General features: G+C 36.7%; 1 protein-coding gene across 1 annotated transcript; it reads left to right on the forward strand.

Moving 5' to 3' along the window:
• LOC111011801 (chaperone protein dnaJ 10) lies at positions 1-24,711 on the forward strand. The gene is made up of 10 exons (XM_088119348.1): positions 1-212; positions 1,054-1,113; positions 6,636-6,718; positions 6,850-7,009; positions 16,133-16,262; positions 18,557-18,715; positions 20,383-20,561; positions 20,660-20,740; positions 20,831-20,986; positions 24,348-24,711. Exons 1-10 carry the CDS (start codon positions 126-128, stop codon positions 24,456-24,458), a joined length of 1,206 nt encoding a protein of 401 aa, XP_087975474.1. The 5' UTR covers positions 1-125; the 3' UTR covers positions 24,459-24,711.
• The last annotated feature ends 808 nt before the right edge of the window (positions 24,712-25,519 follow it).

A 25,519-nucleotide genomic window follows, 5' to 3' on the forward strand; every position in this document is an offset into this window, starting at 1 on the left:
AATTATTCACCTTAACATTTTCCAACAATTGAACCCGGCATTCCGACCTTCATTCTAGCAAAAGGCCGGCGGGGACTTTTAAACTCCTACATCATAAAATTCAATCGTCTGATCGGAAGTCCGAGATGGTGAAGGAGACGGAATATTATGACGTGCTTGGAGTCAGCCCCGCGGCTACGGAGGCCGAAATCAAGAAAGCTTATTACATCAAGGTGGTTTTCGTTTTTATTATTTCTACCCAGCTTTTGTGATATTCGGCTTAATTTCCTCCTCTTTCTTCAATTACCACTTTTTATGTTCTCGTTACGGAGAATACCATGACATTCGGACTCGATTACCTCTTCTGTATCAACTCATGCTCTGTACACATTTCAGATTAATTTGGAGAGATTTGATATTCATGCCTCTTTTGTTATATATGAGCAATCATTTGCGGCTGGTTCTATTCGATATTGTTGATATACAGACCCTCGCGTATCGAATCTAACGCCATGTGCACTTATTTCTCGTATTATTTTTCCTCTGTGGTTTCTGCTTTATTTGCTACCATTATGACCCTAAATGTTCGCATTTCAGATGTTTTCATTTTTCCCACACGCAGTAATTGTATAGGACTAGTCAATTAAATATTTAGTAGTCTATAGCAAGCAAATTCAAGTGCAGTTAATGATAATGTCGTTGTCAACTCGATCTTATTACCATGTTTTGATCCCCAGCCAGCTAAGTGCTGAACTCAAAAAAAGAAATAATAATAATGATTAACTTTCTTGACTTCATTGTAAAACATTTATGTAAAGCAATTGATTTATTTGTTATATTTTGGATTCAGAATATGCTAAATAATGCTTTAGTTGTCAATATTTGGGTATTTTTCAATTTAGTTTTTATTGTTTCAAAACTTTGAGTTTAGTCTTTTCATAACAATCTTGTCCTTAAGGTTTAATGAATCATTTTAATCTTACTCTATATTTTGTCTATGCGCTACTTGTTCTTCTGCATGGTAGACTGGTACTTTTATCAATAATTTCAACTTTTTTTTTTTATGGATTTTAGGCACGGCAGGTTCATCCAGATAAAAACCCAAGTGATCCTCTGGCAGCACAAAAATTTCAGGCATGCTTTGTTGAATGTATCAACTGACCACCCCCTCTCCCCCCAAAACACACACGACACACACACAAAAAAAAAAAAAAAAGACAAAAGAACCGTTCTTGATAATTGTTTGACGTGCAACAGTATCGAATGGTTTCTGACTGTTCATTATTACATGTTAACTGTTTTGTGTTTCAAGGTTCTTACGGTAATAACTTTTCTTTGATTGATGAAGAGAAATGTTGGCATTCCATTTAATTCAATCACTTGTAAAGTCATGAATACTGCTGGTGATAGCTGATAGGTAGGTAATTGTTGAAGCAAGTATTGATGTTCTCTTGAAGAGATTTGAGCCCGAAGTTTATGCATGGCTGTTGGATGACATCTTGATCTTTCTGTTCTACGGATTCAGTTGGCTAAAATTGTTCTTAATTTTTTTTTTGCCAAGGAAACACAAACAACGTGTGTATAATATTTCCATTTCGGCATGCTTGTGCATCTTGCTGCTGAAATTCTGTGCTGGGCTACTGAGTGTTGCTTGACCTAATAGTTTGAAAGTTCTGTAGGATGATATAAATCCTTGATTAATTTCGAAATCAGTTTGCCAGAATCTCATTTAAAGGCCAAAAGGGGCTTCCCTTGACCGGAAGTTTCTGCATTTATTCCTAGAGGCCTTAGGCAAAGAGACCCAATTTCCCTTTTTGTTTTCCTCCTAGTGGGTTATCTTGTTTGAGTATAATCCTTGAAAGGATGTCAAGCGTGGTCTTGTTGAACCTAGAATGAAACACATACACACACATGTATATTCTGATGACAACTTTCTTCTTTTAGTATACACCAAAATCATCAACCTTCTCAATTTAGTTAAGACTTTTGAATTCATCTTGTGGGTTAGATTAATCTCACCAATTATGTTGAATTTAATACAAATGAAGAGGAAATATCAAGAGTAGCGAATATTTGGGACTGTAAAGGTAATTCTTCCTATGATCTCGTATCATCTATGAAGCTATTTGGTTTTCTATGCAGAAAACTCTTTTTCTATGATCTTCTTAGGGATGCCGTTAGAGGGGTGCCCAAATCTCCTCATATTTGGACTCCTGTCTTGGAGAAAATCAGTCACATATTGGACAAGCGAGGAAGCACTTATTTTCAAAAGTTGCCGTCTTACTTTGTTCAATTCGGTCCGGAAAAATTACAATCTACTCTCTCCGAGTTATTAAGGAAGTGCATCTATAATAGCTGTGGAGGTTCATGGTTCAATGTCATAAAAGCTAGTCTTCCTCTCAGTTTTGAAGCAACCGCCAAGGGTGGTTACCAAAAGCTTTTCTTTAAATTGTTAGTTAGAAAGATACAATAAAATATTTTAGGGAGAGGAGAGATTATTCATTGTTTTGTGTTTTTTTGGCTTTATCTTGGTCTGTGCAAGCTTTTTCTCCAACTATGAGTTTTCCTGGCTACTTGGAATGGTTTATGAGGCTTTTCTCCCCCTTCCTTTTGTCATATGGATTATTTCATATTACCAATGAAATTTTGTTTCTTATATATACGAAAAAATTCGAGGAAAAAGTTTTCTTGAAGACGAAAAGATTATGTCACTTTTAGCCTCCAAGGGGTGACCCCATCAGCAAGGGCTTGGAGTCTCTTGGTCATACCGGTAGGAGGTCTCAAGTTCAAACCTTCAGGTGAGCTCAATACAAAAAGCTCTTGATGTCTTTCGGGTCTGGGTCTTAGGGTGGGTGTGAGTGTCTCTTTGGATATAGGAGAGCAAAGCTTTGATTCTTGAGTTATAAAAAAGGAAAAGAAAAAAAAGATCGTGTCAGTTTTATTTATTTTGTTTTTTTAAACAAGATACAAACTTCTCATTGATTTAATGAAAAGGAATACAATGTTCCGAGAAACAAACTTCTAATGGGAGTGAAAGTAGCCAAAAGAGAAATAAGGAAAATCAATGAAAGGAAAACAGGAATACAGAATGAACAAACAATAAAAACCATCAGGCTTGGTTTTGAGACAAGATAAAAAGCTTAGTTGGATCTTCAAACTGGGAAGAAAGTTGCCAAAAAAACTTCTAGAGCTCGCAAGTCCCCTTCAGACAAATCTATGCCACCGGACTTATGTAAAGCCAATCTAGAAGACTAAGAGTTCCAAAACGGTGAGTTTTTTCACTTGGATTCTTCTAAATGGGAATACAGCTGAGAAAGTTGCCCAGGTTTAATGTTATGCCATCCTTCTGTCCTCTATGCCATTCTAATGGAGAAAGCTTGACTCATATCTTTTTTCATTGCCCTTTTGCACGACATTACTGGGAACTAATCTTTGAGGAATTTAATCTGTCATGGGCATTTAGCAACATAGCAGCAGATAATGTCCTTCAGCTTCTCCTCGGGCCCCCTTTGAATTCTAAAGTCAATCTTCTTTGGCTTAACACTATTAAGGCCATGCTTTACGAGATATGGTTCAAAGGGAACTCTAGAGTATTTGAAGAAAAGAGACAATCATCATCAGTGCGCTTCAATATAGCTTAGGGGTGTTCACGGGTTAGCTTGGGTTGGGTTAGAGGAATTTTTGGGACCAACCCGAAAATTCGGGTTGACTAGCTCAAGTACCCGTTGGAACCAAAATTAATGGCCAACCCAACCCAACCCTATATCATTCATGTTGGGTCGGGTCGGTTCATCAGGTTGCTGTTTTTTTTTTTCTTTCTTCTTTTGTAAACTAGGTTGGCCTGGGAACGGACGACAGACTGAAGGGCGTGGACAGCAGCAATTAGCTGCCAGCAGACAACAATGAACGGCGATGAACGGTAATAGACAGTGACCAGAGAGACAGTGAGAGGTGAGATGGTGGGAGGTGAGAATGGTGAGATTGTTAGAAAGGTGAGAATGGTGAGATTGCGAGAGATGTGAGAGAAGAAAGGAGGAGGGAGATGGGAGACGGAAGAGAGGGAGAGGGAGACGAAGGGTGAGGAAATCAAGGAGGTGGGGGAGAGAGGGAAATCAAGGAGGTGAGATTAGGGAGAGGGAGGGGAGGATGAAGGGCGAGGGGAGGTGAGAGAAAAGGGGAGAGGCAGAAGGGGAACCGTATAAGGAAACCGTAGCTTTTAATTATATGATATATATATATATATATATATAATATTTGTTTTAAATTAATGAACGGTTTGGTTCAATTCGGGTTGAACCAACCAAAATCTTATTGAACCTGTGAACCGAATCGAATTTTCGATTCTTGAAAAAATCAACCCAACCCAACTCAAAAAAATTTCTAACCCAACCCAACCCTTACGGTTTGGGTTGGGTTGTCCGGGTTGCTCAGGTCACCGGGTTTTTTGAACATCCCTAATAGAGCTAAGTTCAAGGCTTCTCAATGGTGTTCTTTATCGAAATTATTTAGGAATTATTCCCCTAGCATGTTTGCTCCAACTGAGATGTATTTATTGTTAATTGTTAAGTTCTTTATTTGTTTATTTTCTTTCATGTTTCACTATTTCGAGAGTTTGTTTGAATGTCCTTTTCATTATTTCAATGAGAAGTTCGTATCTTATTCCAAAAAAAAAAAAAAAATTCTAGAGCATCAGAAGCCATGAGGCCACCAACAATTACAAATATATAATCAGGGTTGGTTGTGACAAGATAATGTTAGTTTTATTTAGAAATATCGTTAAAATTAAAAGAGATTAAATATTGTTTCTGCCAAAGAAAGGCAATGAAGAAGCAGAAAGGTCACTTTCTCATGGTTCGGTTCACTCCACCAACGATTTGGCCGCATTTCGACGTGTGCCTCTCGCGGTTCAATTCACTCAACCTACGATTTGGCAGCATTTCGACGTGTGCCTCTTGACTTTTCAGATAATGAGGAAGACTTGGCGGTTAGTGTATGTTTTCTAGACTCGCCTACTGTTTCAGATTCCCTCAAAGTCCCTTTTGATTATTTCTCGTGACTTATCTATCTAGAAGATGCTAATCTCTTGTTCAAGGAAGATGAAAAGATAGAAGAGATACCTCGTTTTTTGAAGAAGTAGGTATTTCTCTTGTACCAATCAATCAGTTACAATTAAAATACTTGGAATTTTGAATCAGCCTTTGGATCTCCCTTGTTCCATTTGAACGTATCTCATGAAGATTCTTTCATGGAACATCTGTGAGAAACAATTCTTATTCTAAATCACATTCCATTCAAAGAGATGAAGTAAGTAAACAGAGCAGGAGTCGTTTTGAAGTTAAAAGATCACCTCATTAAAATCAGGTGTGAAGATATCTTTAGAAGTTGAAAGGTCTTTTCAAGACTTGGAGTGCTTTCAGTTTCCTAGATCTGTTTTTCTTTGAGATTTTCCAAACATCAGTTTGAGGTTTTTAAAGAAAGCGGGATGCAATGGCTTGGGGTCTCATGGTCATACTGGTTTAGAGGTTTCAAGTTCGAACCTTCCGATGAGTTTAATACTAAAAACCCTTGATGTCTCCGAAGTTCGGGCCTTTGGGTGGGTATTGGTACCCCTAGGTATAGGGGGAAGAGCTCTGCCTCCCGGTTATTAAAAAAAAGAAAGAAAGAAAGAAAGAAAGTGAGGGTCTTCTTGAAGCTGAAAGGCCATTCTCAGTTAGAAGCAGCAGAAAAGGTTTAGATTCTCCTTGGATCCGCCCATTGTTTATGTCTTCTGAAGATTGAAAGGTCACATCTTTTATCTTTCTTCGGTTTCATATGATATCCTGTGAAGTTGAAAGGCATTTCCAAGTCTTGAACATTCTGGTGGTTTTTGTCAGTTCGAGGTTATTTTCCCTTGAAGTCAGCTTGGATGCTTTGGTTTGGCAAGCAAGGAGTAGTTTTGAAAACTCAGCAGGCTTTATCTCATTGTGATTCTGAATTCTTTTTTGGAAGCGAAGTGGCGGAAGCTTTAATTTCACTTGGTTGTTTGAAACTTTTTTGAAGATTTTTACTTTAAAGCTTTTGAGAGCAGACTCGGTTACTTCAAGCTTACTTAAAAGATTTGAAGGATGACTTCAGGGATCATCATTTTTGGATTCTTCAACTAATTAAGTTCGGAAGATTAGTAATGCCCCAAGTCTCACTCATGAAGTTTTTTGGCCCCTCTTGTCATGATTTTTAACTTGTATTGTTTTTAACTTGATTATATTGTTCCTTGTCGAGCCTCTATTCTAATCTTTTTCTTTCACTCTGGGAGTTTGTATCTTTGACCTCTTCTCTTTTTCATATATCAATGAAAAGTTGTTTCTTGTTAAAGAAAATAAATAAAAAAGATTACAAATTTAGACTGCACCGAACACCTAGAAAATCACTATGCGTTATGAGAATCCACTAGTTTTTGCTTACAGAAATTTCAACCAACAAATGGGACTTCTGTAATTTGGTTTTATGGATTTTACCTTAACCTTGTGGAAATCATTTGCTAGAAACCAGGTAAGGTCTATGTTGTGTTTTGAACTTATTTCTTTACAATCAGATACACTAGCTTTTCACGTTCTATTTGTTACTCCACTTTGCAAATTTGTGCAGAATTAAACATTCCTTTTTTTATTTGGAATCAGGTTCTAGGTGAAGCTTACCAAGTATTAAGTGATCCAGCTCAAAGGCAAGCTTATGATGCTCATGGGAAATCTGGAATCTCAACGTCAGTTTCTCCCCCATCTATATAGTTTCTCTCTCTCTCTCCTTTTCTTTGTACTTCTATTTTTCTAATTACTGGGTGAAGTTTTCCTTTTTTTTTTTTTTAAGTTTTTACATTATTGTCTTTGATTGCAGTGATGCGATTATTGATCCTGCAGCAATTTTTGCGATGCTTTTCGGAAGTGAACTTTTTGAGGAATACATAGGTCAGCTCGCCATGGCATCAATGGCTTCTCTGGACATTTTCACTGAAGGGGAGCAATTTGATGCTAAACGGTTGCAAGAGAAGATGAGGGTATAACTTTCACTATGATATGATGGCATTCTTTTCACCTAAAAATTCAAACCCTTGATACAATCTAAATTTGAAATTGTGGACTATTATAGTCCTCACATTAGTTGGTAGTTAGGAAACTCCTGATAACTAGGTAAGTAGCTTTTCATCTTAGGGTTTTGACTTTTGGCCACCTGGTTGTATATAAAGATCTTGGATGCTTCAAGATCTTAGGGTTTAGGGTTTAAAGCAAAGGGAAGGAAAGTCAGCCCCTAGCCAAAGGAGGTTATGAAAAAGCACTCCAATTAGCAAAAATATTGTTTGAATAGTAATTACAGAAACTTCTGCCAAGCCTACACCAAGTGGTTGCAACAAAAAAGGCATCATCTAAAATTGGATTCAGCAGAATTTTTGGAAGAGCAAGAGTTTTTTTTTTCTTTAACAAGATACGAACTTCTCATTTGATTAATGAAAAGGAACCAAATTATTTAAAGGGAGAGAAAAAGAAACAAAACAAAAGAATTAGAAAGAACAATGACAAAATCATAAAAATTTAGGAAACTTGGCAAAAAATCTTCATCTTCAGCCATAAAAGCCTTTAAGAATCGAGGAGACCACACTAGAACTTTCAAAACCGTTAACAAAAGCAGCATCAACAACTAAATGCTCTTCTACGACCTTGACTGTATATCCAAGAAGAAATGACTCGGAAGATTTGATGTAAACCAAATGAGAGAGAATTTTATTGATTGAAAAAACTACACAACAAATGAAGACAGCAGCCCCTTGTATAGAAGAGGGTTAAAGACATTTAACAAGAACTAACTAATAACAGCCAACCAACTAACTAAAAACAGCCAACCAACTAACTAATAACAGCTAACCAACTAACTTCAGCCTTTAACTAATAACTAATAAAACTAATGGGTTGGTAATTACATCAGTTTCCTTCCCTCTTAAAAGAAAACTCGTCCTCGAGTTTAAATGCAGTGGAGTTAGAAGGTTGTGAACAATCTTTAAAATGGAATTTTGCCTTTTCTTGTGGTTCAAAAATACTCCAATTGAAAATGCCCTTTTTAACTCATCCAAACAAAAATACTTCTTCTCATGTCTACATTCTTGAAGTCTTCTGTGAAGGAAAGACTTTGTGGTATATTCTTGCTTCAAGCTTCTTTCATCTCCTCCAATCTTTGCACTCCTATGAGAATCATCTTCCATATCATCGAAATAATCTACAAACCCACAGCAAAATTCTTCTTCTTTGCTGGAAAAATCAGAATCTTGAACCCAGAACCCATTGTTTTTGCTTTCTTTAATTGAATCCCAACTTTTTCAAAAAATGATGGAATGGCTGCGGACTCTTGCACTTCCTTTTCTTCAATAAAAAGAGATTGAATGTGTTGATCTACGGATGATGCACGCAGTACTTCACTAGATACTTCTATTGAATTGGGAACGGGGGAGGAATTAGGACTGCTAATACTGATCTCCGAACCTGAATCATCAACAAAGGGGAGAGGAGAAGATGAAGGAATAGGATCCCCAACCTTGGTAGAATTAATCATTCCATGTGAAAGAGAAGTTGAAAGGTCACTGTTAATTTTTTTGAGAAAAAATCCAATCAGACTGCTTTTCTCTCTCCTCATTAAAGGCCTTCAATAAATTTGATTGCAATTTTTCAGCTGAATTGATCCTTTCCAGATTATCAAATGTCAACTTCTTTGCTTTTTTCCTTGTATAGAAAAAAGGCAGGGGCTCAATACGACCGTGTAACTTCTTTACCGCAAAAGGAAAGGAAAAACCTTTGACTTCTGAAAATTACAATCAAGAGGTGCCTCGTTAATTGGCTCATTAGTTGGCTCATTAATTCTAACTGCTGTAATATTAGAATTTCCATTGCATATTGGTTGGCAATTAAAATCAGAGAGCTGGCAGTCTACTTTAGAAATTCCAACCGGTTCAAGATGGAATTTGGCTTGCTATATTATTCCTCTTATTTGAATAAACATCAAAACCAAGAGGAAAAGATCTTTCGACTTCCATTACTGTCTGAAATCTAGCAATATCCAGCGAGTTCATTAAATTTCCGTGCTTAAACAATGAATAAGGCCTCATGTATCGAGCAGAGTTTTGATCTTGGGAAATTCGAATAATGAAAGACCGAGATCCTTGTGGGAGTAATTCCACGAAAGCCGGCAAAAGTCCACACTGATTTGGTTCAACTTGAATAATGGCTTCTGAAACGTCCAACATATTCAAAGTTCTAGTGGAAATGGATACAAGACCTCCACAATACCTCCCAATAGCTTCAAAACATCCTCGGTTCCAAAAAGAAAGAGAAAGATCTTTAACTTTGATCCAACCTCCATAACCTAATGTAAAATCTAGTCTGCTATGCTTATTAAAGCTCCATTTTTCTAACTTAAGACGAAATTCATTCACCTATCGCCACCTACCAGGTAACTCATTAAAATTTGATAATCGGCCACTGCAGAGCTTAAATAAAGCTTTGTCCACCATGAAAGGATTAAGCACACAAGATTGAGAATATTTAATTTTAAACGCTGCAGAGATCTTGGCCCAATCGTCATGAGCACAACATCTGGAAACCACCATTAAATTATTCCAATCTAAGCTCAACACTTCGGTTTCTTTCTTGCACCATTGAACTGTCTTTGTACGAGGGTTTGGTGTATGCGCCTGATTTGACTTAGAAGCAGCTAATTCCGGATGATTGTTGCAAACTACATTACCTTCTTCTCCTAAGTAATTCTCATTTAAATTCCAAAAAGAAGAAGGTTTTTTAGAACAAATACCTTTACTTCAGCGTAGGTTGTGCCCTGTTTCTGCCTTTGAATATGAATGTCAGAATCTTTCCCCATCATAGCTTCTTTAGATCTTGAGATTTCTCTCATCTGCCGTTCGGCATTCCTAGCAGAAATTTTTTTTAACATAGACCAGAAGTCATTCCATCCTGACATATTAGAGCAAACCGGAACTAATATGACTCTTCTTCCTCTAGTGAATGGCCAAATAATACATGAAACAAACCAAGAATTTCTAATCTTCAGCTTATGAATACGACAAGTACCAGATTCATTTCACTCATGATGAAAGAAGGAGGAATGAAGCGGCTTATGAACTAAACTTGCCGTGTGATTGTCAAGCCAAAGAAATTGAGCTGGATGAAGAGAGAACATCTCTTTTCTCTTCACGTCTTCAAGCATAAGATGGTCCTTTTCAGCCCAAATGCAAAAAAACTTACCATCAATTCGACAACTACTAACCTCTATTATGCAGAAACTAGTATCAAAAAGTTCGCCTTCCAAACAATCCGATCGATGGATATAGAACACCTAAGATGAAGCCTCCAAACAATCTTCCTTCAGCGACCTTCGAAGAGAGGAGAGAGAAGAGAGAAAGGAACATACTTACCTTTTTTCAAAGAGCAAGAGGTTGTTAACGAAGATTTATCAGAGGTTTCCCTTACAGAGGATTTTAATTTACTTTTTGCAGAGGATAACAACCAATTACGCTCTTCTGCAAAAATGGATACCATTCTTTCTCCTTCTCGGGAGCAGCTTTGGGTAGTCAAAAAAACTTCTTGCGCAGACAATCAAAGTTTTTTTAAAATATTTTGAAGATGTAGGCCTTACCCTAGTTCCAATCACTGTAGGTAGGCTCCGCTTTAATTATGGGCAACAAGTTTTTGTTTGGTTTTGCTTTTCAGTAGTTTTGAGGGTTGAGATATTATAGTTTTCTTATCTTCCCTTGGTGTTCTTTACTTCTTCATTCGAGCGATCGGTTTGTGTTAAGTGATTGTTTTGGTTTCCTCCTCAACAGTCAGTCCTTTTGAATTGGCAGGCTTTATTGATGACAGTTTTTCAGCATCTGTTCTTAGGCTGCAAATCTCATCTATTTCATGGATTTTTTGTTTCTTTGTTTTGATTGTTTTTCTTATTCTTTTTTTGCTTCCTTTGGGGGCTTGTATCATTGAAATTTTTTCTACCTTTTCATATTATCAATGAAAAGTTTGTTTCTTGTTTAAAGAAAATAAAAAAGAGAGAGAGAGACAAGGTCGTTAGCTACTTTTTGATTCAAAACAATAAACCAACCGAAAGCAGAAAGCTCTAAATTCCAAAACTTTGAGGCTTAATCGCAATGGAAGAAAATAGATCTTGACTCTCCTAGGCCTTCTTGCACATAGAACACCAACTCAAGGAGAGCATAAGAGTCAACATTCTTTCTTTGGTGCCTATAAGCTGTATTAATACTTTCAAGAAAGACCTCCCAAATAAAAATCATTACTCTTTGGGATAATTATCCTTCCAAATTATGAAGCAAAGACAATTATCTAAAATGGCATTTGCGGTGGATAAGTTTTGGAAGAGATTTGCAACTAAAGCTGCTTGAGGGGTCAATAAACCACCTCCAAGAGTCATGATCCCCACCCAATTGCCTCTTTGCCGACTTTATCTTAGTTTATGGAATAATCAAAGACCGATGATTCGGTTTTTCAAGGAGCTTTTATTCCATTTTGTCCCTCCTAATTTTCGTTAGTATGAGAAGTTGAAGAGGCTCTCTATGCCCTTGCTTGTCTTATTTAAAGTCAGGAGATCCTTTTGCTAGTTTGTCTTACCGTTGAAGCATCTCATTATTTTTTGTGAGGCTCTTCCCCAAACTGAATTAAATCCCAATAAATTTTGATGCAATAGTTTGTTGAGACAAAAGTGTTCCAAATTATCAACCTTCTTTTTCTCGGGTTTCTTCACAAAACTACCCACTTTCTTCTTCATCCCAATACTTCTCAAAGCCGAATGAGTTTGGTTCTCAACTTTCCCACACATTGAATCTTTCTCTTTCTTGGATCTACACTCTTGAAGTCTACTTGGAAGGAAGAGCTTTCTTGCATTCTCTTGTAGTCTATGCTCTTGAAGTTCAATGAAAATTCTGAATTTTTCAACCTCTTCACTCCCGCCAGTATTTTTTTTTTTTAACAAGAAACAAACTTTTACAATCTTCAAAAATCCTCTGATTCCGTTCAAATCATAATTCCGAAATGAGGGCTTTTGATCCGTTAACCCAGAGAAGACTCGCTTTAGGATGCATACGGGGGACAAACATCAACTGAAAAATCGACTTTGAGCAATCTTTATCTAGAACCCAAGAGAGATTAAATAAACTCAGCAACTCAGCCCAACATACAGCTGCTAAAGGGCACAGAAAGAAAGTGTGCATCTGATTTTCTGAAGCCCTCTCTCATAGAACACAAAAGGAAGGCTGGAGAGCCTTTGTAGGCATCTTTTTCTGAAGCACCTCAGCTGTATTCACCTTACCATATATCAGTATCCACATAAGAACATTCACCCTTTTGGGGTAGCAAGAGTTCCATAACTTAGAGCAAAAATCAGAGGGTAATTCCACAGAAAGACCTTTTGGTTTACAAAGAGAACTGACAGAAAATACCCCAGCAGCATCTAGACTCCAAAAACCCAACCAGTAATATTATCAATTTGTAAAAAACCCAAATTTTTTATAGTAAGATCTTGGTTCTCCAAAGAAATTAACTGCAATGCAACCACATCATGACCTTCGTGCAGCAAATCAGATTCGAATTCTTGAGGTTGGCAAATTGAACTTTCTCCGGTTTGTTCAACTCTAATAATATTAGCTTCAACCAAACCTTTCTCAACTCTAGCCACACGAGTTTCTTTAGGATTTTTATCAAATTCTACAGCATTAGTGAAAAGTTTCTCCGAACAAAATAGAATTTTATCCCCTTCCATCAAAATAATCAGCAAAACTCAAAAGAAATTCATCTTCTATGTTATTTGAACTTATCTGAAGGGTGTCTTCCTTGGAAAAAATTAGAGGCCAGTAAAAAATTCTCCCTGGTTGTTGACTCATATTGACGATTCTTGTGAAATTCTTGTGATAGTCTAGCTTCTTGTGGCCTATTAGGATTTAGCCCATACCTAGTTGTTCTCCTTCAAATGCAGAAAGGTCATCTTCCTCTTCACTTGAGGAATCGACTAGCAACTCACGATGTCGCTGAAACAAAGGGTTCCTATTGAATTCTTGATGAAAAAGTTGCTGTTCTTGGAGGATTCTTGGTCTCCGATTGACTTCTTGGACTCTTCTTAGTGGTGTAGGGTGTTTCTCCTGTAGGTAATTAGTCCTTTGATCCTCCATCCACATTTCTTGATCCAATCTTGCAGAATTTTGAGGAGTTCTAACCGGAGATTGTTGCACACTCAAAGTTTCGAGTTTCTCATGGATAATTTCCAGAATTTGTTTAATCTCACCCACTTCCTTTTGGATGACTTTCACGTCTCCTTCAATTGACAGCAAGCGTGCGGTTGATGATCGTGGTGAGAGGAGGGATGCTGACTCCGTCTCTTTTTCGGTGAGAGAAGAGTCTCCCACAGTGCTTTTCTTGCCCGCCATCTCTTGCACCCAAGATTGAAAGTGCTCTGATACCAATTTGATGCAGCACCTCACAAGGTCTTTTAAGAAATGATTCAATGCTTTTTCATTAAAAGGTTGGAACCTATTTTAGAGGTTTCAAGCTTAAGAGTTACATGAGTAACTATTGTTACTGCAACCTATTTTAGAGGTTTCAAGCTTAAGAGTTACATGAGTAACTATTGTTATTGTGCAGTAAAAGTAAAGCTACTAAAATAAAAGCTATAACAGTAGCTAATAAACGAGAAAAGCTATGAAGCAGCTACTTAACTACATCAAATGAATACATAGTTTCATCCTTCAAGTACATTTCTAGCTTATCTCCTTCTCAATTGATGCTTATCTAGCCTCTCTTAATTATGAGCTGGTCAAAATTCGCAAGAACATGTTTTTTGTTTAGAAGAGCAATCTTAGGAAGATGTAGTTACAAGCTGATTAGGATGGAGAGATTTCTGAAATTCAAAGAAAGATTCGAGCCAAATATTCTTAGCAATTGAAAACCTTGTATCCAGAAGATAAAGTCGACGTTGCCAGAGTTTTGTGTTCAAGATTCTTAAAGATTTTATTTTTATTTCCTTGCATCTTGGAGGCTCTTGAAGTAGATGTATTGTTGGTACTAGGTTTTTCGAAAGCAAGATTTCCTTTCTTGGAAGAACTAGCTTGATCGTCATCAAAGGTTCGACGCCGATATTAAACCCGAAACCTATTGACTTGCTGCTCTTCAACCGTTATGGCTGTGACAATAGCCTCATCAAGAAAGCCAATAGGCTGAACTTGGAGTTTTTCTTTAATATCAGCTCGTAAGCCACTAACAAATCGAGTCACTTGGTACTGCTCATTTTCTCCAAGATTAGTTCTTGCCCCCAAACGATGGAACTCTTCTGTATATTCACTAATATAACGTGTTCTTTATTTGCAGTTTTGATATTGATGGTACAAAATCTACTCAAAATTTATAGGTAGAAACCGGCCTCTCATTAGTTTTTTCATTTTTTCCCAAGAACGGATAGGAAACTTACCGAAACATTGGCGATTTGTTTCCAGCTGCTCCCACCACGTTGAAGCGCCGCCCTTGAGTTTGAAGGCCACCAGTTTTACCTTCTTATGATCCGGAGTTGACATGTAATCGAAGAAGCTCTCAACATTTTTAATCCATTCGAGCCTTCGATGTCCATCTTGCCATCGAAGTAAGGGAGATCAATCTTCATTTTGTAGTAGTTTTGTTCCCGATGGTGCTAGGGATGACATCTGTTTTGTCGCCTGCCCTCATGCCAAGTTTGTAAGTCATCCTCATCACTTGAAGAGTCACGGTAAACATTTTGTCTCTACAGGAATCTTCGATGGCCATTATAGTTTCTTGGCCAATCTTGATAACGTGGAGGGGCAAAAACAGGATTATGGTATTCTCTAAGTGGTCAATTATGGAAATCTTGGTTATGATTTTGGGGGATGTCATGGTTTCGCGGAGGAATATGGTGGCGTTCTTGGATAGGAAGATTTCTTGGCAGAACAAGGTGGGTTCCTTGGATAGGAAGATTTTTTGTCAGAACAGGGTGGGTTCCTTGGATAGGAAGGTCTTCTTGATTACTTCTTGGGGCTAGAAAGCGTGTCTCACGAATGATTGTAATCCCTCCCCCTTATGGTTCTTTCCCATTCTTCGTCTTCAGCTGGTTTACTTGTATGTTGTCAATCTTGTCTACCAGCACATGAAGGATTTTTTTAATCTCTACCACATTCTGCTGTAGATTTTCGACAGATTCTTCAACCATCAGTAAACGAATGGTTGATGATCATGGAGAGAGGGCGGGCAGCAGCAATTTCCACCTCTTTTTCGGCAAGAGAAGAATCTCCCCCACTCGGAGCATTCTTTTTCCCTGCCATTCTTGAAAAGCCCAAGGATTTGCGGCGCTCTGATACCAAAATTGGTGTGGTTTGTATGAATCAAATCTTATTGATGATAGCATCCATGACCAAATGTACAAAGACGCTTATTTATAAGGCCATGGTAAAAGGATAGTGAACTAACGGTAAAAGCCTAACTACCTTAAAAGACTAAACTAACGAATTAAAGTAGAGTTAGTTACATCAAAATTCCTCGCGCGTGCAGGCTGCCCAAGCTCCCAACTCATCTGGAGAATGTATTGGGTCCCTGTTGATTTGATGATCTATTAGTTGATTCAAGATCTGGGTGATTCGCCCCATTTAACTAGTGCCGAAATAGGCCGGGAATCCAAAATGATAGTACAGCACAAGCCGCCATATCATCAGAGGCTCCGCTTTGCCGCAGATTCACTAATAAACTTTTTTTTTTTTAACAAGAAACGAACTTCTCATTGAAATAATGAAAAGGAACATAAATGTTCAACTATACAAACTCTCGAAAGAGTGACAAAGAAACAAATACAAAACACGAAAGCTAAAAATGGGAACAGGAAGTACCCCAATTAGAACAAATAATAGTAGGAGAATAATTCCCAAAAAGATTAGACATAGAACACCATTGTGATGCTTTAAATTTAGTTATGCTAAACCGATGGAACAAAAAAAAAATGTTTAGGTTTGAATTTTGATATTGAACCAAGAACGAAGTTTTTTTTATCTTTTATGCTTTCACTTGAGTGTTATCATCATTCAAAGTTGCATAGCATGCAATATGAAGTTTTTTTTTTTCCAGTGCAGATTGTCCAAAAGGAAAGAGAAGAAAAGCTTTCAGAAATTTTGAGAGGTCGACTAAACCAATATGTTCAAGGTAACAAAGACGATTTTGTTAATAATGCTGAAGCTGAAGTAGCAAGGCTCTCCAACGCAGGTAATGTGGTCCTTCTGAGGATCAATATAAAAGGGTAAAGGGTAATGAAGTGTAGAAAGCTCATATGCCATAATTCGTGTGGGTAGGCATGCCAGATCATCAGGATTACTTTCATATGCTTCTAAGTTATTAGCCGCATAGCATGTTTTTTACAAGCATTTAGAATATAATAATTACGAAGTATGTGCACAGAATAGGTAGTCTGTAAATAGGGAAGGATAGCATCTGGTTTGATGAAAACAAAATTTGAGAAATACATGCTACATGAGTGGTCTTGAAGCAGAAACTTGCAAAGGTGAACTAAACTTCCATGGCCTGGAAACTTTTGATGAATAGTTCATTCGAAACTTCAGTGCAACCACAACTCCGCTCACAAATGGCTTAAAAATGGGTCTCATATCCACTCGTAAATTTCTCAAGGAAGAGAAGCTTTTACTAGGGAGGTGCACATAGGTAAATTTAATACTTAAAACAGAAGTTGAGATCTACTTTAGTATTTGTCCTGTCATAGTTTGATGAATTATTTATGGCGGTGGTAGATTCTTTAGTGAGAAATTGGTGGAGTCCTCTCACTAACAATGAAGTATGTATAGAATTGTATACTTTAGCAAGACCGTTGAAGCAGTAGGCGCCACTAGTTGTTAGGCTGAGAATATATACTTACCAAGCGACTATCATTCACTAAAATACTTGAATTCCCAAAAGAGTATAAACAAGATGCACACCTGATGGATTTCATTCATAGAGAGGTTTGATATTACCATTAAATGACACGTCCTATAATTTTAAAGTTGCGGATGCTTTGAAGAGAAGATTATATTACCTTGCACTCTGTAAAGGTTATATTCCACTGTTTTCATTTTTCACTACATTCCACTATTTTCAGTTTTCACTACATTCCACTATTTTCATTTTTCACTAGATCTACACGAGGCTTCTCATTTATTGTCTTCAGTTCGGTATTTATGGTTGAATGCTATTAAAGCTTTATTACCAGAGCTATGGTTTGAATGGAATTTGCAGTTACTTGAGGGCAAACGAAGGTCCTATGATGAGAGTTACCTTGCTCTCTTGTTGATTCATTTTCACATTACTCCCCCTCTCTTATGAATGCTAATTGGGGAGTTTTTATTGATCCTTTGTAATTATGATTTTACTTTTTTTTGTCATTCTTTGTATCTTCTGTTCAAAAAAACTAGGTCTCATGGGCAACAGGCAATTAGTGACTTTATATTTCTTGCAAAACTCATGGTGGAGCAGAAAAGCTTTAGGCTGGTTATTTTATTAATGATAAAAAGTGTACAGAAAAGGGGAAGCCTTACCCTTTATTTATAGGCTTGGCTTATGGACCACAGTAACTAACTAATAATCTACCTAACACTAAAAAAATAAATTACTTAAGCTAAATTACAAAGAGAGCCCTAACATTTAAACACCTAACAAATTACTACATCAACCTAGTAGATTTTTTGAAAAAGTTTGAATCTCTTAGTACTATGTTCTAGCAACTGAAAGAACAAATGTTGGTTTCAAAAAGGTGGCGACCATGAGATTCATGGCCTTCAAAGATCTATTTTAGAGCATGTGGGTATTATATATGGTGAAGTCCAGGGTGCAAGGATTGCTGGGTTTTTCGAGGACGTAAAATTGTTTTGGCGTAAATGACAGGTACCAAATGTGTTCACTCGTTGGTTACAATCCAACTTCTAACCAAAACTCATCTCAACCTAGCATCTTTAACTTGCTGGGAAAAACCTATATTAAGGTTACGCTAATTGTAATCACTAATCAGGGTTGATGTATTGAGGTTAATCGATCTAGTAGCTCATTGAAATTTATTACTTGCTGTTTGATATTGAACACAAGATTACAAGGCTCATCTTCGTCATTAAGATCTCCTTTTTTTCATTTTTCTGGAAAAAAATCAATAGTAGCCATTGGCCTATACGAGAGTTTTACTTTGATACTAATTGGTGCAACCATGAACCAACTTTCTGCTAGAGATTACTCAAAACCAATCTTTACTGATAATTAAGAGATAAGGTTCACAATCCCTTAAATTTCATTTTATGGGATTTGACTAAAGTTTAATAATCAAACTAACATCATTTAGTTTATTAGCATACACAAGAAGATATTGGGTACAAGAATGAAGATATTGGGTACAAAATGTATAAAAAGCATAGTGGAAGCACTATTAACATCTTACAATATGGTTCATGACCTATTTCATTCACATTTTTCCCCTAATTTCTATTCTGATTATTTACGTTTGTCTTTGTGTTTCTGTGCAGCCTATGGAGTTGATATGTTAAACACAATTGGCTATATATATGCCAGACAGGCTGCTAAAGAGCTTGGGAAGAAGGCAATTTATCTGGGTGTGCCATTTGTTGCGGAGTGGTTTAGAAACAAAGGGCACTTCATAAAATCCCAAGTCACAGCAGCCACAGGTTAGCATATATTGTTGTTTTAAGTCCATTCTTTCCCCCTGTTTTTGTTTTTTTTCCTTGTAATACTGTTTGGCTGACTGGTATTATTTCAGCTCCGTTTTTCATCATTGTTCTTCCCTTCCACCTCAAGGAGCTCTAATCTATTCAAATTGGAAAAATGATTTATTTCATTTACTCTTTTGCATGTGTAATTGTGCACACTTATGCTATGATCTTGGCTAATAACTTGTTTGATTTAAAACAAACAGTATGGTGCACACAAAAGCTAAAAGATTCTTGAATCTTGGAGACTATTAACTCATAAAGTAGGTTACAACCATGTGTGTACTTGCTTTGAATTACATATTTATAGCCTCGTAATAAGAATTTTTTTTTTTATTTGATAAAGGAACTTTCATAATAACACCCCAACTAGATAAAAAAAAGCCCTATACCACCCCTATTAGGATTTAATTACAGAATCCTCTTTTATTTCTGCAATCTCTTTTCTTATTTCTCTGAAACCTTGGGCCACAGATTCCTGCATAGATTGGAACATTGAGCCCATTTCCTTCATCAGTTGGTTCTTTAATTGGTCCATTTCTTCACGTAAAATTGTCAACATCCCTTCATGTAAAACTTCATCTATCTCAAATTCCATGGCCAAAACCAAACAGCTCTGATTCCAAAATTACTAGAACTCAAACACTAACGATATATTGATATATAAAATGTATAAGAACTACAATAATTACCAAGTAATTCAAGGTACTTGGACCCTCCCCTTTCTTGAGGATTCTTACTCAAGCCTAAACCATACTCACTAATTGCCTCCCTTCCTCCTTTCCTCCTCCCTCTATTTATAACTAAAGCTCCTTACACAATTACCAATATATCCTCAATATCTTAAAAATATCCCTAATCTATCCTGTAGCAATCCTATCGGCCACCTTTACAAGAATAATGGAAAAACTCTACGGCTTGTGCAGTCAAAAGTCGGTGTCATGATGAACCTCGAAGAAGGAACCATTTGGAAGTGTTGAAGGTGCAGGCTAGCTTGATACCCTCGAGTTGAGGGAGATTTTGGGAGACCGCCTCCATGGTGTGGAACACACTCAGCAACCAAAAGATTTCAAAACACATTTGCCCACAAGAAGTTGGATCTAATTGGGTGCAAGAAAATGGGTGGATGAGAGGACGCCAAAGATGCATAACCAATCGTGGAATTAATATCAGTAGAATGCAAGAATGAGAATTGGAATCCGTTGGGTCTTAAAGACAGGTTTCTTCTGTACAAGAAAAGAAAGGCTCGCTTTTATAAGCTCAAACCAAAGATCAGAACTTACAGGGTCTTAAAGAAGATCATCTCAAATGCCAGCGTAAATGGTAGTTCATTTTATGAGAGAGCTGAGAACTATATGATTGAATGAGATCTCTTCTTTGATTGGGATTGTTATATTTCTGAACATAATGATTGGGGACTCTTATCCCGGAAATATGAGACCAATTGGTGAAAATTCCAATAGTTTTGTTAAAATCAAAATTTGAATTCAACATTTAAGCTTGTTTAGATTTTTCTAATTGAATGTATAAACAGCAATTTCATTACCTGCTCTGTGCACCTAAGCTTGCTGCTTGAAGAACATTAATGTCGGTTGATTGAACTGGTTTTTGTGCTGGTGCATTAGGTGCTATTGCACTGATTCAACTTCAGGAGGACATGAAAAAGCAACTTAGTGCTGAAGGAAATTATACTGAAGAAGAGCTTGAAGAATATGTGCAATCTCATAAGAAACTGATGATTGATTCCCTCTGGAAATTGAACGTGGCTGACATTGAGGCCACACTTTCACGTGTCTGTCAACAGGTTGCTTTAGTGTATCCGTATTTTCCTTTTTTGACTAGTAACAGTTATAATCTGGCGTTTCTTGTTAGTAATGAAATAATGATTAAAAACTGTTTCAGGTACTTCAAGAGAACCACGTCAGGAAGGAGGAGCTCCGTGCACGAGCAAAGGGATTGAAAACACTTGGTAAAATTTTCCAGGTACTGTTCTATTTTACTACTCCATAACATGTTCTGGTTATGTCATGTTCCCTAAGTGGTTATTACTTCAAAATTTGTATGTGGATGAAGAGGGTTAAGTCCACCAATGTGAATGAGAGTGAAACGGTGGTAAAAGGTTCAGTAGATAAACTGAATGGAAGTGAATCAAGCCATGATGCTTCTCCGATTTCAACGTTGAAATCTTCAGGCTCTGAAGAAAAATCTTATGCTGCATTTGTAACACAGGTACTTCTCGTGCTTCTCCTCAAAGACTTGTTATTTTTTTGGTATAATCTTAAGTTCTTTTAGAGTTGTAACCTTTTCAGTTTTTTGGTTACAAGAATTGAATGAAATTTATCTAATGTCTCTATTTCTAAGCATGGATCTCTAGGATGAATGTTTAGAATGAATAATATTGAGAAGTGAAGATGTAAAGTAGCAAATATCAAGTGCAGAAGGATAAACTGTCCTCGAGTATTTTAAGCAGAGTGTTGGTGTCAGATACATGTTGAACATACACATATGTCTCTGCCTTAAACCCTCTTCAACCAATTTGTAACTACTTTTTTAACAAACTTCTAAGTTAATCGCCAATATCTGTTTAATCAGTTCTTTTTTAAATGCAAACAATCTTTTTTTTTTCCTTTTGGGTCTCTCTGTCTCCTTTTCTCGTTCGCAAGAGGAAATGGACCCGTACTCTTAACTCTCCTTTTCGTGTTTGCAAGAGGAAACAGGACCCATTTCATTTGAAGGAAGGGTTTCTTCGACCTCTCTCACTTTACTCTTAAGCTTGTGTCGATGTTTCCAACTCTGACCATGTCTTCTCCCTTTGTTGGTGACGATCTCTTTTAGATATATTCCTTTTTCCATCAACCTTTTTTATTTAATCGCATTCCTTTCTCCAAGAGATAAGAGACTCGTCCAAAAAAAAATACAAAAGCCCGCAGTAGATTTCCGAGAATCTACACAAGATGCCCAATCAGCATCAGAGAAAGCCGGCAACTAAAAAGAATGTGAAGGCTGTAGTAAAATTCCACGCCCAGGACAGCCTTTCAAATATCACAACAATGAATGTATAGCATTTAAATGAGATAGCCGAGGCTGTGACACGAATTGGCTGAGTTTGTGAACCACGGAGGTGATGTCAGGGTAAGAAATGGTTAAGTATAACAATCGTCCAATCAAGCGCCTATACACAGAAAGATCCTCTAAAAGTTTTCCATCAGAAACAGGGATTTGATGTTAGGATCCATTGGCAAAACACAAGGTTTCGAAGCAAGAAACCTTATGTTTGTAACAACATTATGTTTGTAACCGAGAGGCAAGTCCATGTAAACTTCTTCAACTAAATCCGCATGCAAGAAGGCATTATTTACATCCAACTGGACAAGAGGCCATTGCAAAGAAACCGCTTAAGTCAATGAAACTTTAACCGTGACCATCTTAGAAACGGGAGAAAAAGTCTCTACGTAGTCAAGACCATCACGAGAGTGGATTAAACCACAATGGTAGTGCCTCAAATAAGGAGGAGGGTGAGACTGCCGACTAGACCTTCGAATGACTGGTGTAGGAACAATTCTAGAGAGCCAAGTAAATCAGTGGACTCATCATTAGTAGAAGGACTAGCAGAAGCAGGCACATGAGTATCAACATCAGTAGGAGGTGGTATATCAGTGGATGAACCAAAAGGAACACCAAGCACCTCATTAGGAACTACAACACCAGTTCTGGAATCAGTCACAATGGCCAAATCATTAGCATCAGTAGAAGAAGCAACAGCAGGAGAACTAACAAAATCAGGCTCAACAGTGGCACCAACTGGAGGCATAACAGTATTATGAGGCAATGGAGCATCAGAACCAGTAGGTATGCCTGAAAAATCAAGTGACTTTGGTAGATCAATATCAGAAAATGGATCCAAAAACTGTTCTCCCAGATTGATAGTATGAAACGGAAACACATCTTCATGGAACACCACATCTCGGGAGATAAAAAATTTGTTGTGTTCAATTTCAAAGAGACGGTAGCCCTTCACTGCTGGAGGATAGCCAAGGAAAACAGTAGGAAGCACTCCTTGGATGAAACTTGGACCGATTGTGAGGAGATGTGGATGCAAAACACAGACATCCAAAAACTCGAAGAGACGAGTAATTAGCTCGTTTACCATATAAACAAGCAAACGGAGTGTTCCAATGTAGGAGTGAAGGAGTTCGATTAATCAGGAAAGAAAGATGTTGTAAGAACACATTCTCCCCAAAATTGGATGGGAACCAAGACTGAAAAAAGAAGGGAACGAGCCACATTCAACAGATGCTGGTGTTTTCTCTCAACGACTGAGTTTTGCTCAGGGCGGCTAACACAAGAGAACTGATGAAGAACACCTTTGGTCTGGAAAAACTCAACAGAAGACAATTTAGGAGCATTGTCCAAGCGAAAACATTTAATGGTTTTCCAAAACTGTGTCTCAACAAGTTTAAAAAACCGAGGAACCATTAAAACTAGAGAGTAAATAATACTTTTATAACTTAATGAACAAATGGTCATATATATAGACCAAGTACAGTTACAGGGGAGAATGGCTAACACAGTAACAATATTACAACAGTCTAACAGAAAGTATAAGTTCTAATACAATTGATGCGGCGGTGTTCACTTCCCCTGCGTCTGGCGTGTTTGTGTTCTCTTTCATCTGATCTTAAAATTTTCTTATATTGCACTTTAATAAATTCTTTCATCTGATCTTAAAATTTTCTTATATTGCACTTTAATAAATTTTATCTTTAAATATAATACGTAGTTCAATTTGAGTTTTGTTGTTGACTACAATTTGTTGATACTTCACATCTTTTCTCTTTGTAATTGAGTTATTTTTGCGGTACAATAGGTTTTTTCTGTTTATTTTTTTGTTTTGTTTTTTTAGTAACAACATGTGGGATGGGGGATCGAACTCACAACATCTTGGTTGGAGATATATGTTAATTACTGTTGAGCTATGTTCGCTTTGACTTCTTTTTTCCTTTAATATGTTAATTTTAAACTCATTAAACTTGCAAAAATTATAATATTGGATGCTATATTGCTGTATTTTCAATAATTTAGGGGTTAATTGAGCCGTATAATAGAAATTTGACAAAAGTAACGGTGGGGCTCACATCGTGATTGAATTGAAAAATTGGAGTCTAAATTGTAGTAATTTGAGAGTGGAAATTGCATTTTTCCTAACGTACGTGTGACATCAAATGTTAATATGCATCATGGGTCACTCATTGGTCTAAGGGCTAGGGTTAATTAAGAGAGAATGAGTTCAAACTCCATGATGGCCACCTACCTTAGGAATTAGTAATTTCTATGTGTTTCCCCAGGCGGTTGTCCCGTGAGATTAGTTGAGGTGCGCGTAAGCTTGTCCACACACTCACGAATATTAAAAAAAAAAAAAAAGATAATATGATGATGCTCACACTAGTCGGATATTTTTCTTTCGTATTTCAGAGATTACTTCATAACCTTGTTTGATCTGTAACGTATGAACTTCTTTTGGAATTAGCAGTCCAACTGATTAACCTTTTTCCCGTTTTGCTCTTTTAAAACTAAAACAATTGTACTACAGAGTCCGTATGTGGAGGCTCCTAATTTTCCAGGTGCACATATTAATAACTACTTCCCGAGGCCAACAGCACCTCCAGGTGCACAAAGACATCCTTCATCCAGCAGGGATTGAGTCAATGTGTATGTTTGTATGTATCATGTAGGATATTGTATTTGTAAGGTTTTAGATGTTCTTGTATGAGTGGATAATCGTGCTAGAAAGCATCTCGTATCCCTCTGGTCTGAGGCTATGTGTCGTGTCGTGGATATAGTATTTATAAGATTAATGGCTGTAGTCGGAACTTTTCATCATTCCAGCTGCTGCTTTTTGCCGCTTGGTGATGATTCTTGAACTCTTTATTACATTGGACTGTGTTTCCGTCGCACCAGTCGCCAAATGCCGCTATCATCGATGGCTTCAGTTTGATTTCCCCCAAATTAGAAAAATATTGAATTAGTTTATGTTGACTATTTCTAATCCACAGTTGCTCTGAGTATCTTTTGCACGTACTCTCAAGAATAAATTTTTGTAACTATTTTCTTTTTATGATTTGAAAAATTATTCAGAGATTCTTGTATCTGTGTTTCTATTATTTTTTTTCTATTTAATTAAATATGTCATAAATAAAAGTTAGTGCACTCCTAAAAATTCTATGTATCATTGTATTGTATAGATATAAATATTTTAAGAACTTGTAATGGAATTACCAAAAATGCAAAATATTTATTTTGATTTTTAATTTTATAAATTGTCAAGTCAACTATTTTTATTATAAAGTATGCAACGCCATTTATATGTTAAATTGGCTAACAAAAACTTTTGAAACCTATTTGATAAAATAGACAGGTTGTTCAAATGTCAAGAACTAAAAATATCATTTATTCTAACTTTTTTTTTTTAGATTTCAAAAGCTAATTTTTTATCTAGTAAATGCACATTCATTCGAAATCTAACATTAATTGTGTTATAGTTGTAGAATTTTATAGTAAAAGTTCTAAGTTTTAGAGATGGTTGATCAAATTAAAAATTTATAGGCATGATTAGAACAACCCTATAGAGGTTATTTATGCAATTTTTCCTTACATATATAAAAATGAGTAATAATTTAACCTTGAGTATAGTTCAATGGCTACATTTGGTTTTTTTTTCTTTTCCTTTTTTTTTAAGAGTAGCCTTTTAGGTTTGAATCTCAG

This window comes from Momordica charantia, assembly GCF_013281855.1.
Source record: "Momordica charantia cultivar OHB3-1 chromosome 11 unlocalized genomic scaffold, Mcharantia_2.0 BLBB01000011.1, whole genome shotgun sequence".
NCBI classification, from domain to species: domain Eukaryota; kingdom Viridiplantae; phylum Streptophyta; class Magnoliopsida; order Cucurbitales; family Cucurbitaceae; genus Momordica; species Momordica charantia.

Bases quoted from the DNA above. Each gene is read 5' to 3' on its own strand.
- LOC111011801 (XM_088119348.1), top strand. From the start codon at position 126: ATGGTGAAGGAGACGGAATATTATGACGTGCTTGGAGTCAGCCCCGCG. The intron at 7,010-16,132 runs GTATAACTTTCA...TTTCCAGTGCAG, and splicing joins GGTTGCAAGAGAAGATGAGG to ATTGTCCAAAAGGAAAGAGA. The intron at 20,562-20,659 runs GTTGCTTTAGTG...AAACTGTTTCAG, and splicing joins TTTCACGTGTCTGTCAACAG to GTACTTCAAGAGAACCACGT.